This window comes from Natator depressus, chromosome 10, assembly GCF_965152275.1.
Source record: "Natator depressus isolate rNatDep1 chromosome 10, rNatDep2.hap1, whole genome shotgun sequence".
Taxonomy (NCBI): domain Eukaryota; kingdom Metazoa; phylum Chordata; order Testudines; family Cheloniidae; genus Natator; species Natator depressus.
Window position 1 is genome coordinate 12,083,747 of NC_134243.1, and position 14,390 is coordinate 12,098,136.

A 14,390-nucleotide genomic window follows, 5' to 3' on the forward strand; every position below is an offset into this window, starting at 1 on the left:
CCCTGTTCTGTTCATTCCCTTAGGAATCTGGCATTGGCCGCTGTCAGAAGACAGGATACTGGGCTAAATGGACCATTGGCCTGACCCAGTATGGCAGTTCTTATGTTCTAAAATAACAAATATACCGGGTGAGGTTAGGGTTAAAAGTTTTTATCAACGTGAGTTTTTGCTCATTGCATCCCCAGTGAGAGCCAATAACACCTTTATTCTACCCCACCCCATCATGTGTTCTGTATATGCCACATATTTTCCAGGAAAGCTGTTTTAGATTTCTGGGGTTAGAGCATTTTAAATGTTTGGGTTTGGTACTATTTTTATATCCCTCTGCATATACAGGCTACCTTAGTATCATAGAGTCCAACCATAAAGACCAGGGGGAAGGAGGGGTTATTGAGAGAAAGGGAGACGTTATAACATACACAATTTAGAAACCTATCAAATGATCTAAAATAGCCTTTCCATAAATAGCAATGTCAGAATTTTAATGTCCAGTAGCTGGGGAACTTTCTGGCATAAAAGTAAAAGTTCTTTGTTTCTGTGGGAAGCTAGAAATTGCTCCTTTCCAATGGCATAAAGCTCCCGTCTCTAGCCCTGATAAGTGATGAAGCAGTGAACTTTAAACATGCCTCGGGTGCAGGATTGGCTGTTGTCCACCCTGCAGCTTGGATGAGTGTGTAATCCCTGTGGGAAATTCCTCATTTTGGAGGAGAGAAGAAACAAATATTTCAGGTGCAGTTTATCTGTTGAAATAGCTGCTGTTTGATGCACATCAGAGGCTTTAAATGTTGGTGGCAGTAGCAATAATAGTCGTGTCCCAGTGGAAATGAGTTAGTGAGTAGAGTGCAGGGGAGGCAGTCAAAGGCCTGTGATAATATCTGGTGGTTCTGCAATGTAACACATGTAATTACAGTGTGTGTGTGGTCCCCACAACCTCAAAACCACTGCCTTTTTCTGTAAAATAGCTAACTGAAGACACGTTTTTCCCCTTCTCCACCCAAATGTAGAATTCACTCCTCCGTGCTCTCTATTCATATTATCTGGGACTGTAGCCCAAGAACTAGTTGCAATCATTTAAAAAAAAAATCTGTCTTATTCTCTGACATAGATGGTCTGTAATGTATGTGATACGCGCTCAATATTTGCTGGCTGGGATGGCTAAAAAGGTTGTATTGTGACTTGCTCAGGGTGACCTGCATAACTCATTCCCTGATTCACACTTACGCCTAGTGTGATAATCGTAACCTCTTGCTTATAAAACATTTCTACCATTTCATACCCTCCTGTGTCTGAAGTGTGCATGTGCACATAGACACAATTTTAGTATATTAATTACTGTAGAGGTGAGGTTTGTGTTTAGGAAACTGTTGCCTGGTGGGTTGGAAGAGAGGTAGGTGCTGGGTTTTTTCTGTCTCCTGCGCATGAAATGCCCTCTCAATCCATGCTGGAAAATCAGAAGAAAAACAAAGGGAGCAGCAAGGCAAGAAGATGGAAGCAGAACCGAGGGTCCATGTGAGGGAGCCAGAGAAAAAGGGAATAGAGATGAAGGGTGCGGCAAGGTTCTGTAGGGCCTTGAAGAGCAGGATGGGATGAAAGTGATTCTAGAGTATTGTGGAACACGCAGCAGCTACCAGGGGAAGCAGAGACTTCATACATTAGACTTTGCAGGGACAATGTGTATGCTGCACAGTCCAGGAGCTTGCAGTGACACTCCCCCTGGCAACTGGAAGGGGGGGAGAAGGGCTGCCCCCCCCCCACTATTGCTTAACTCCTGCAAAGCTCAGTAGCCTGATGACTCCTCCATACCTGCTATATGGAGCCATGTCAGCGCAGTATTAATTTGAGAGAGGAGGTTCGGCCTGAATCTGCTCCCACTCCCAGAGCTTCATGAATTGGCTGACAAGCTGAGCAGCCTCCCTTCTCTGTGCTGACCGCAGTAGCCTACTGGTCCTCAGCTTTTTCCCGACCATGAAAAAGTAGGGCAGGGTGATCACGACCCTCAGAACCCTGGCAGTAGCCATTGGAGCAGGTGTAATTCTTCTGCATGGGTAGAACTCCATATGCAAAGGGTCTTTAAACCTCTCTGATCTCTGCAACTGGAAATGGAGTTTGAAGTCCTCGTGTATATTGGTAGGGGAAACACACACACAATCACTGGACACAGTGAGCCCTTGTTGCCAAGAAGGCCAATGGCATTTTGGGGTGTATAAGTAGGGGCATTGCCAGCAGATCGAGGGACGTGATCGTTCCCCTCTATTCGACATTGGTGAGGCCTCATCTGGAGTACTGTGTCCAGTTTTGGGCCCCACACTACAAGAAGGATGTGGAGAAATTGGAGAGAGTCCAGTGAAGGGCAACAAAAATGATTAGGGGACTGGAACACATGAGTTATGAGGAGAGGCTGAGGGAACTGGGACTGTTTAGTCTACGGAAGAGAAGAATGAGGGGGGATTTGATAGCTGCTTTTAACTACCTGAAAGGTGGATCCAAAGAGGATGGATCTAGACTATTCTCAGTGATAGCAGATGACAGGACAAGGAGTAATGGTCTCAAGTTGCAGTGGGGGAGGTTTAGGTTGGATATTAGGAAAAACTTTTTCACTAGGAGGGTGGTGAAACACTGGAATGCGTTACCTAGGGAGGTGGTGGAATCCCCTTCCTTAGAAGTTTTTAAGGTCAGGCTTGACAAAGCCCTGGCTGGGATGATTTAGTTGGGATTGGTCCTGCTCTGGGCAGGGGGTTGGACTAGATGGCCTCAAGAGGTTCCTTCCAACTCTCTTATTCTATGATTCTATGATTCTGTGACACCTTAGAGTCAGTATTCAGGCAACCCATGACAGTAGAGATACTTAGTTAATAAAGGATATAGTGATATAGTATATAGTCTGAAGTATATAGTTAATAAAGCTATCTTTGAAAATTCTTCCTTAAGTTATGTGAAGGGCTTGGTTGTGGATGGAGATTGTGGGGGCAGTACACAAAGGGAGGTGGAGGATGAGCCATATAGTATATGCAGTTTAAAAATAAGCTAATGTTGACGGATGAAATAAATACCATTTAGGACTTGATAGCTGCTCTAGTGGAAGCGAGCAACCAGTGCCGTCTGTTTAGTTTAAAACTTTTTTTTACCTCTAAGAAAAGTTATAATTCATGGTTGTAATGTTACAAATTGCAAGTTTCCAAAGCCTAAATCAAATCCACTAGACCATGCAGTCGTAGAGAGATATAAGCCTGGTACGGAACTGCTATGCCATTCAGATTGCATGTTCTTCCCCTCCTACTTCGCCCCACCCCTGTGTACAAACAGTCCCATAAAATCTAGCAAATTTTATTTCTAGAGAGAGGTGATCATAAACTTGCCTAGGTCAGAAAATACTCTGCTCCTCTCCTATTAGCCTTTATTTAATACAGTGCAATTCATTTTTTATATGGTGTCCTTCACACGGTATCACAAACTCTTTACAGAGCGTGTCCATCATAAACTAAAGCTGACAAAGGTTTCAGCCCAAGGTTTAAACAAGGGGAATGACTCTAAGGGTTCCAGGTACATGGGGCAGCACAAGAGGGTGGCAGAGTGTAGGTAGATAGGAGTTAGAGAGGAATATTGGAGTAACTCAGCAGCAGCTTTGCAAACTCAGTAGGTTATTATGGAAATGCGTAGAGGCAGCCTGGGTAAGTGATAGAGGAATAGGCTGGTAGAGTCTTGCTTCTTGGAGCCACGAGAGTAGTGCCTCCACATCTGATCCCGGACCCCGTGAAACTGAGATGGTGCTGACTTCCACTTCTCTATTTCTAGAAATATGAAACTAACTAGTCCTTGTTTAACATAGAATAGGATTGATAGGAACTAAGCATCACCCATAGCGACATTAGCAACACGTTCTTAAGGCAATCTTGCAAATGGAGTGGTTTAATGGCCTAGCGCAGGGGTGGGCAAACTTTTTGGTCTGAGGGCCACATCTGGGTATGGAAATTGTATGGCAGGGCATGAATGCTCACAAAATTGAGGGATGGGGTGCAGGAGGGGGTGAGGGCTCTGGGGTGGGGCCAGGGATGAGGGGTTTGGGATGCAGGAAGGGGCTGGGGGTGGAGCAGAGGGGTTCTGAGTATGGGAGGGGGCTCTGGTCTGAGGTACAGGGTTAGGGTGTGGAAGGGGTACGAGCTGTGGGAAGGAGGTGCAGGTTCCAGGGTGGGGCTGGGGGTGCAGGAGGGTGCTCCGGGCTGGGACCGAGGGGTTCGGAGGGCGGGATGGGGATCAGGGCTGGGGCAGGGAGTTGGGGCATGGGAGGAGGTCAGGGGTGCAGGCTCTGGGCTTCACTTAACCTCAAGCAGCTCCCCGAAGTAGCGGCATATCTCCGCTCCGGCTCCTATGCGGAGGCGTGGCGCCAGCCAGGCAGCTCTGTGTGCTGCCTCGTCCGCAGGCGCCGCCCCTGCAGCTTCCATTGGCCGCACTTCCCAGACAATGAGAACTGCAAAGCCAACGCTTGGGACGGGGGCAGTGTGTGGAGCCCTGTGGCTGCCCCTATGTGTAGGAGCCGGAGGGGCAACATGCCGCTGCTTCTGGGAGCCGCGGCAGGCACAGACTGGGGGAGATACGTTTTGCAGTTAGCCTGTTAGATGAGTGACCCCATACACTCAGAAACAGAGCAGTGTAACCTTAACCAGAGTTAGTGTGTGGAGCTCAGGCATTTCTAAGCAGCTGTTTAGATCTGCTCTGGTGCCTTTCTTGCTGTTCTCCAGTTTCCAGGATACCTGTGTGCTCTTTAGGGTGGGGTCTGTAGGCAGCTCCACAGCAGAGCCTCAGGCCACGTCTACAGCAGAGAGCTTATAGTAGCACAGCTGTACGGATGCAGCCGCACCACTGAAAGATCTCTAGTGTAGCCGCTCCATGCCGACGGGAGAGAGCTCTTCCGTCGACGTCATTAATCCACCCCCAATGACTGACCTATCTGAGCTCCTCTAATTTGGGTCTAAAGCCAGAGCCTAAATATTTCCATGTTGAATCTGTGGCTCATTTTCAAACTTTGTGAGCACTAAAAGCAATAGAATAAAAAGCAGTGACATTTTCAATATGAAAGACAAAAAACACCCACTCCATAATTTATTTATCTATGCAAAATAATGTGAATTATTCATTAAAGTTGATGTGAGTGTTTGAAAATACAAGAAGTTTGAAGAGGAGGTATTATTATTAAGAGGAAGTTAATAATTCGGAGCTATTGATTTCTTAACAAATGAATGTGATTTTTCATAGAGGGGTTTCTTTCCATGGCCCTCTTCAATATAGGCTGGATTTTGTCCAGGAGTTTGCCCTGAATGCAAAGCACTCCCGGCAGTATAATTTTATAACTCATTCTCACGCTCTTTGCTCTTCCTCCCTCCTCTTAGTCTTCTCCAACCAAAATAAACCGTGTTTGTGGTGCCTGAATGAAGAAAGAAGCAAGGCTTAGTCCTATCAAATATCCTTCCTTGTGTTCTTGCTATCTTGTTGTCCCAGAGCACTTCTGCACAGGATGGCCTGTTGTCCCCTCTCTGGGACATGAAGTGCATCTACCCAATGTGCCATCTCCATTCAAGAGTTCTGCAGAGCACACCTGCAACTCCTCCTGGCCACTTCATGCAAAAATACAGCAGTCAAACACAGTGACTGTAATGAGTGCTCCAAACATAGGAGTTTGAGTTTTCAAACGCTGTCTTTTAAAGATATAATTAAATGTAATTCTCCAAAAGTTGTGAAGGAACACTAGAGAATCAAGCCATTCACTGTTCTTGTCGGTGGTGGATAGAGTGGGTGGCAGCAGTAATGCTGTCATCTGAAACCTGTTCTACTAATACACCTCCACTCTGCCCCGAATGCACCCTCCTCTCTTGAAGTGTCTCTTGAACCTTGTACCAATTGTGGTTTAAAGCAGTTTTGCCAGGCCTTGCCCCAAACAGCTTAGTCTCAGTGATCTGTTCTAGGTGCATATATGGCTCTCGTTACTTGGAGCACCTCAGAAGGTTTAGTGAATTTAGTGTGTTTCTCTTCACAGCACACTGGTGAGGAAGGGAAGTGCTGTTATCCCCATTTTAGTGATGGGGAACCAAGGCATAGAGAGGCTAAGTGACTTGCCTTGGGTCACAAACGAAGTTTGTGGCAGAGTAGAAAATTGAACTTGGGTCTCCCAAGTCACAGGCTAGCACCCTAACCACTGTATCGTCCTTCCAAAAGGAAGGCTTTTGCCAACAGAGAATCACCTGGCGGGTGGAGCTATTGCAAATGTGGGTTGGCAGCCCCTTTGGGACAACCCTTCAAACAAATATTTTTATTAATATAAAATGCAAAGGTGGGAGAGGAAAACCAGAACTGAAAGTGTTTAGACACTGCACTGAACACAATCCTGAATGAATTTGGGAATCACCCAAGCGAGAGGCACCGCTTTGGAAAGCCAGTCATTGCTGACATTCGTTAGCAGCTGCGGACTCAGCTGAACTGATGCTGAATGTGATTTAGCTGCAAGTGTAGAAAAAGGCAAGCCGGTTTTAACCCCAGTTTCTGAAGCAGTGCTGAACACGTTTTGTCTTTGTCTACACTTGCAGCTAAACCACATTCAGTCGCTGTATCAATTGCTAACACCTGTTACCAGCAATGTGTCATTTTCCTATTGTAGACAAAGCCCTTTGGCAGGGACCTTAGATGTGATAATAAGCCAAAACTAATGAAGAAGCCTGAAAGCATAACAAGACTGGGAAGAACAGCAGCGGGGGGGCCTGACAGGCAGGGTTAGAGCGGGGGAGAAAAGGAGACTGCCCTCTAGAAATGTAAGGCTTTTACTGTATTTCGGTTAAACCTGAGCTGTACCTACCTAGCTCAAGTCTTGCTGCGTATGAGACTGGACATATTATGTAAAATGCCTCCATTGTTTTAATCTCAGAGGCAGCAGAGAAATGGTCTCTGAAGACTACCCCACTCAAGACTCCTGATCACAAGTTCTGCACTAAGGAGTCTTCTTCCATAAGGTGTGCTGCTTGCAGGGCTGCAGTCCAGCACATGCGTAATATATTATGAGACATTAGTTTAAAGAACAAAAAGGGACCAAGACCCTAACTGTTCATTATATCAGTGAGTAGCAAGAGACCTCAGTTGTGTACAGAGCCATTTATCTAGTTCATGAATTAGAGCCCTGTCCACCTCCTGAGTTTATAAAATTCAGCTAAGGCATACTTTAAGATCTGCAGGAAAGAGGCATATTTACTTCTCCAAGGCTGTCCTGTGTTTATTAGAAATTTTTAATTTTCTCCACGTCGGATATCTGAGATATATTAAAGCCAATGCCATCTCTGACAATGGTGAAATATGACCACTGAAGTGTGGTCAGTGAATTTTTACTTTCATATGTAGGATTTTATCCTTAACAGTTCTGTCTTCGGAATGCAGAGCTGAATGAAGACTGGGAGAATATTGAGGTCAGAGCTGCCAATTAACCTCTTGATTTCAGAGGCTGATTACTCCATTAATCAAGGGGCCAGAAGCAACGTAGATGATGGGAAGGGTTGTAGCTGCAGAATAACAATCCCATGAAGGACTGATTTATGTCGTACAGTGATGAATGTGGAAGAAAGGGAAGAGCGGGTGGTCAGGGATGCACCGACTTCTCAAGTTCACGAGCGGGTGCAATGTATCAGCAAGAGGGCCTCTTGTGCTTGTGAACAGGGTTTTGTAGTACTTCACTTGCTTTATCTCCCTCCTGTGATCAGTAGTTTTCTTTTATAGCAGTGCCTCAGTGAATAAGTTTTCACAATAAATGTCCCTCCTGGACGTTTGAAGTAGGGTTGGGGCACACATTAAATAACGTGGAGTCTGAGGGCTTGTCTACATGGGGACATGCAGGAAAGTTAAGACAAAGTAACAAAAAGTGTGACACTAAAATGCATTAGTGTAAGCACATTATATCCTGTGTGGATGCCCTCTGAAGTAAAGTGGCCTTAGGCTATGTCTACACGTAAAACGCTACAGTGACGCTCACGACAGCAACAGGAGGGGTTTTCCCATTGCTATAGTTAATCCACCTCCCTGAGAGGCATGAGTTAGGTCGACAGAAGAATTCTTCCATCTACCTAGCACTGTCTATACCAGGGGCTAAGTCGGCAGACCTACGTCTCTCAGGGAGGTGAAAAATCCACACCCCTGAGAAACAAAGCTATGCTGATGTAAGTTTTCGGTGTATATCAGCCCTTGCTTTGCTTTAGCTTAATTGACTTCTAAATTAAGATGAATTAAACTAGACTGAATTAAGGCCATTTTAATTTGGAATAAGTGTGTCCATACAGGGATTTAATGCAGTTTAACTAATCCACTTTAAATGTTAGTTTGTCTTAACTTTCCTGAGTTGTCCTAATGTAGACCCTTTTGGCCCACCTGAGATGCTTTAATGAAACACTGTAGAATATAAGGGGATGCTGAAGCCCGACGAGGTGTCTGCAGATGATCTGAGGTTCAGGTGAACCTCAGGTACACCTTGGCCCTTCCCAGCCCGTGACTTGGGAACATCAATGTCAAAGAGAAGGCAGGAGATTTTTGAATGAGTCTGTTGGTTTATTGTTAAAAAGCATGAGCATTTTCTTAACCCTGGACTGCAGTGTTGATACACCAGGCTGACTTGGGAAGCGTCTCCAGTGTATATTTAAGTAAAACCAATTTCTGCAATTAATGGGGGATAAATCGAGGTTTAGTTACTCAGAAGGCATCTTTGGTGAAGATTCTTGGTAACTGATATGTATGCTCTTGAAGGATTCACAGCGCTGGCAGCTCCCTTTGGAGTATTAAAATACATGGGTGAGTGGCAGACAGCCCCTATGAGCCTCTTTTCCAGAGACTAGTCCAGTTAAGGCAGCTAACTGGAAGAGACAATGGTGTTCATCAGGCATTTTGTAACAATAAAACCCTCTTCCACAAATCTTAAGGGATTGCTAGACAGTTTGACAATTTGAGATCAAAGCATGTACAGTCAAGTCAGGTGTACTGGCTTCCTCCAAACACATTTCTGTACGGTTGTATCTGCAACTGACTAAAGAATAACAGCTTTTCTACTGCCCTGCCTCTTAGAAACATAAACCGTTGTCTTGGGATCTGTAAAGAAAATAAGAACAGAGGAGGGGAGAGTATATCTTTGAATTTTTGTAGATCATTGCTAAAAGGTAAACCAAGCAAAGAACTCCCACCCCACCCCCACGAAAAACTGTCTGTCTCTCAGATCCCAGTTTAACTTTTTCTAATGACCCTAAAGTACATAGCTCAGCCCCATATCATCCTTCCTGAGCTGGGAGAGGGCCTCTCAGCTCCTGACTTCTCATACCTTGCTTGCTTGTTCCTTTCATCTCACTTGGCTTGGCTAACAACCTAATTACAATGTAAGATCCATTTTGTCCCAATGTAACTTATACCAAGATACCCATTTTTTCCTCTCCTCCCTTTCCTAGAGCTGAAGAAGCAAGTGGAGAGTGCAGAACTGAAAAACCAACGGCTGAAAGAGGTTTTCCAGACCAAGATCCAGGAGTTTCGCAAGGTGTGCTACACACTGACAGGATACCAGATTGACATTACTACTGAGAACCAGTACCGGCTCACCTCCATTTATGCTGAGCACCAAGGGGACTGCTTGCTCTTTAAGGTAGGCCTGGATTCCCCCACCTCACCTGACTCTTTGGGGTAATCGTGATCAGCATGCCAGAATGGTCTCTCCATTCTAATTGCTGAGAAATGTCAAGTTAGTAGCTCCTGTTACATGACAGTTGTTCCTCTTTGACTGCCTTCTATATTTGAATAGAATGAGAGTGGAGATGCTTCCTCCTTTTAAATAATTCTGTGAGAAGACTTCGGGTCTAATTCTTCCTCTCACTTACAGCAGAGTAAATTGGGAGTAATTTAGGCTATGTCTGCACTTAAAATGCTATAGCAAAGCTAGGTCTCTCAGGGGGGAGGCGGAATGGATTTTGAGAAACGTAGCTATGCCGATGTATGTGTTCAGTGTAGACTAGCCCTCAATCAAAGTCAGTGGAGTTACATCAGTTTAAAGGAAAGGAGAATATATCTACGCATGATACTCCAGGAACCTAGCCTCAGAACTCACCATTTTCTACCGTCAGAGAGATGTGCAACATCTTCATATCCTCTAACCTGGCCAGAAGGATGTGTGTTTAGCAGGCTACTCTTTATGCTTGATCCTGCCTCAGTGTGAGGAGAGGACTAAATGACCTCTGAACATCTCTTCCAGCCCTACAATTCTATGATTCTGTTACCCAGGACAGGGCCTCATCCATTCATCTGCTCCAACATTTCAGGCTATTGTTTCAGGTGGAGCTTTCTCCTGGGTTTATTTGCAGTATCCAGTGCTCGAGGGACGTTCTGACAATGTGGAATTACTAAAGCATTGAATGTGTCAGAGCTCAACAAAAGAAAATCTTAGTTACAGAAGATGAGCGAGAGGGTTGTTAGTTCAGAAATCAACAAGACGTTTAGGTGTCATTTATTTAACCAAAATTAGTTGGAATGTAAAACCAACTGCCAAAGCCAGCCACAGAAGTAAGTTTCTGTATACGTTGTTCCCCTTTTGCAAATCTTTATGAACTGCTGGAGTACAGATGATTTTTTAATTAGCTGGTTTGAACTGGCTGAGCAGTTTTCTGGCAAGAAGGGAGTGGTGGGGAATAGACATAGGCACTGAGGGCTGTTTATACATTCTAGGTTAATAGACGGTTATTTTGTAGTGCTTTCCAATGGAAATTGTTTATGATGTGGTCTTCCACCACACCACACTCTTCATCGCATCCTTTTCTCCTAAAGGTCACTTCTTTAAGGAGTCTTATAAACTGTAGCCTTGTAACAGCGTAGCTGGCTCATTAAATGAAACTGGGCTCAGTTCTCCTGGTCCAGTCCACGTGCTCCCAGTTGTGCCAGTTAAGAGGGTGAGACAGCACCTGGGGGCTATAAAAGGTCAGTCAGAAGTCAGACAGGAGCGGGGCAGGAGATGAGAGCTGCAAGAGACAGAATGTGGTTCCTGGGAGAAGGCTGAAGGCAGGAGAGTGGCAAGAGGGGTCTACTGGCTACTGCCTCCAAGCCACAGAACTGGAGAAGGCTGAAGGCAGGAGGATCAGCAGAGGGAGATGCCTGCTGGTTCCAAGCTGGAGAGCCAGAACCAAGCAACACAGAGGACTGAAGGAAGGGATAGCAGGAGAGGGGCTCACCCATAGCCGCCACCTTGCTGAAGAGCTGCACCCAAGGACCAGTAAGAGGGCCATGGGGGAGGGAGTGATGCTCCCCTGGCAAGGATTCTCCTAGCACAGAGACTGGGCATTCCTATTGGGAAGAGTGGGATAGCACCCCAGAAAGATGATCTGAGGTGATTGCTGTCCTGACAGAGTGACGGAAGAGGACGTATAAGGAGCCTAACCATGACAGAAGACACTAGGCCATGGTGAGAACAAGGACTATATGCACACGGGTGATATGGACTATGGTTTGGGACTTTTGTCATAGACTCTTTGTACAAGGTTGTTGTAATAAACTGGCCCCCGTAGGAGTATTTTTTAAGTAAGCGCCTGAAGTGGAGTCCATTGGGTTACCCAAGAGGGAAACTGAGCAGAGGGTCCACTTGCAGGGCTGCCCCGAGACGGGACCTGGAAGGAGGCCACTCATTTGCAAGCCTAGATACGTTTATTTTAGGAAAACTCAAAGCAATATAACTCATGAGGTGCATGCAGGACTCTGCCATGCAAAGGCATGGCCTTTTTATGCTTTTCATCCTCCTGCCTGCCCCTGTGTTGTCATCTCCTCTTCTTGTGTTGTCTTACATTGAAATCTCTAGGGCAGGGACCCATCTTTGTTTTTGGGAAGTTCCATGACGCCTATAGCACAAATAAGTAATATAACATTCTGGTGCCCTGTGATGGGAAGTGCCATAGTGGTCTGGCTGTATGGCTAAGCTTTGGATACTGTCTTCCATATGAGACTGTTATCTCATAGGCAGCAGTCTTGGGTTGCTATATTAGATAACTGAGGTGTGTCATCTGAAGCATCAGTTTAGTTACACCCTTACACTGGTTTAGTACCATGGGTTTTATTTCCACGTACAGTAAAACGTCTGCATCCTAATCTTCATGCTCCTCCTATCATGATACGTAAGACTTACTCTTATTTTTTGTCATTCGGTTCTAAATTGTGAAGTGATATAATTAAAAACAAATCATGAAAAGCAGCCCCCGTCTCCCCTAGTGTCTCAGTGTTAGTGTTGGTGATAGCACTGTGCCCATCACAGCAAGTGTCAACAGCCTAAGTTTACAGTGCAGGCGGGAGCACTTTCTCCCTTTATAGAAAGCATGCAGCACTAACGCACGCCAGACCCAGGAGGTCACAGAGTTTTACAGAAGAGCACTTCTCCTCACCCCATAGCAACGGCAGTTAGCACTTAAAATCATATCTGTTTCCAGTTGGTCCCATAAGGGCATGTGTCTTGTTTACAGGAAGAAAGAGGATGCTGGAGAAATTCAACAAGGGAGGAGGTGCAAGCAAAAGTTGCAAGGGTTCAACTTCAGCAGACTTAAGGCCAGTGTGTGCAGGACCCAAGTCTTATTTTGTTAGGTAATGAGATTAATATTTTGCTGTCACTATACATTGGAGCCCCAAAACAAAACCCACCAGTCACAAGGCATTAACAGTGAAAATGAAGACACAAATGAGGAACCTGGGTAGGAACTAGGATAAGGCCTAGCAACAGTAAGATGCTTTGCTTCACAGCCTCTGATTTTGTCCTGGGCCTCCCGGACCAGCTGGGGGAAGAGAAGCTGCAGAAGGAGAACACTCTGCCTCTTGGAAGACGCATCTTGTATCACTTTGTAGAAACTATCCTTGGACAACCAAGGAGCAGCCATGTCCCACCCTCCTTGGCTGGAAGGCACTTCACATGCATCAGATCCCTGAGGACACCTTCACCCCTTCCAGAGAACAGTTGGCAGCTAAGACGGAACAATGAATTAATGTGATAACCTTAGCATCTCTGGAATCCTATGTTCAAACATGCCTTGTCATAAATTAAATGAACATGGCTCATCCCAGCTCCTAATGGTGTTTTGTCCACATTATACCTAGCACCATATAACTTGGTACAACTAACAGTGTTTTCTGTAAAGAGGGCAATGGCTTACTAGCAGAGATGTTACAGGTAGGTCAGAGCTGAGTGCATTAGCAAAGCTGTGTGTGGGAAGATTGCATGTTGCCCACCTGGATTATAGCTACCCAGTGTTCTCATTCATTTACCTCCAAATTCTTCTTCATGCCATACCACAATAAACTGGCCAGTTGTTGGAAAATACTAAGTGAGCAGAGACTCTTATAGCTAAATACTGATCTTGCTTTACTTTCTTCACTTACGGCTTCATTCCCAAGAGTTTCCGTGGAACTAAATTGGATGTCACCAGACATGGCAGGAGAAGTTTAGAGCTCCAGCATTTTCAGGAAGCACCCCTCAATAACAGTCTCCCAGAACTGTTGATTGATTTATAGGCTTCCCTTGCAAGTCATACCTCACGTCCCAAAGGTGAGGAATGGGTTGCCTTTGTATAAGAAGAGCAGATTTGAAATTCCTTTGACAACAGATGCCCCACAACAAAATCTTGGAATGTTTCTCATGTCTTAACCAGTTGCATCCCCAAAATCTATTGTTCAGATTAAGAGCAAAATATATACATCAAATTCTTTCCTGGGTGAGTACAGACTGCTGATGCCCAGGTATACAATAAGGCTTGGATCCTGATTATGGCTTCTCAGTGGGGTTGTATGTTTGTGTTGTAGAATCTCTGAGCTGTAATGACTGTGGGTGTTTGTGTGCATTACATTAAGCTGGAGAGGTCACAAAGCAGGAAACACTGTTCGTATTTATTTCACTCAGGCAATTTATGGAGCAGGTTCTATATAATTAGGACCAAACAAGTCCCTTCACACTTTACAAGCTTCTGCAGCTTGTCTGTAAACTTTAGGGCACGTTTCAGTAATACAGCTGGTGGCATTTAATTTTCATTGAAACTTGAAGAGTCAGCTATGCAAGAGTAGCTACTGTAATGGATGTAACCCCTTCATAGCAGAATGAAGTGTGGGGTATTTCCAGGCAGAATTTTCCTCCGTTGTGGTTGGCCACACTGGCTAGTTGGCATCCGATGAAGTGAGCTGTAGCTCACAAAAGCTTATGCTCAAATAAATTGGTTAGTCTCTAAGGTGCCACAAGTACTCCTTTTCTTTTTGCAAATACAGACTAGCACGGCTGTTGCTCTGAAAACTGGCTAGTATGCTGTAACTTTCCACTCAGTCCATGATGTAGAAAGTGGCTGCTGAGGTATGTGTTAGAGCAGCAGTGAATGTGTTAA

At 45.1% G+C, this 14,390-nt stretch overlaps 1 protein-coding gene across 6 annotated transcripts in view; it reads left to right on the forward strand.

The window, feature by feature from the left end:
• MAD1L1 (mitotic arrest deficient 1 like 1) overlaps nucleotides 1–14,390 on the forward strand; it is a 553,489-nt gene that overhangs the window by 419,156 nt on the left and 119,943 nt on the right. For 5 of the 6 annotated variants that reach the window (XM_074965202.1, XM_074965203.1, XM_074965205.1 and 2 more), the window contains one exon: nucleotides 9,456–9,646. In XM_074965202.1, coding sequence (XP_074821303.1) covers nucleotides 9,456–9,646 — 191 coding nt within the window. Of the gene's footprint in view, nucleotides 1–9,455; nucleotides 9,647–12,494; nucleotides 12,591–14,390 lie in introns of those variants that run through there. The other variant, XM_074965204.1, reaches the window with a different exon arrangement.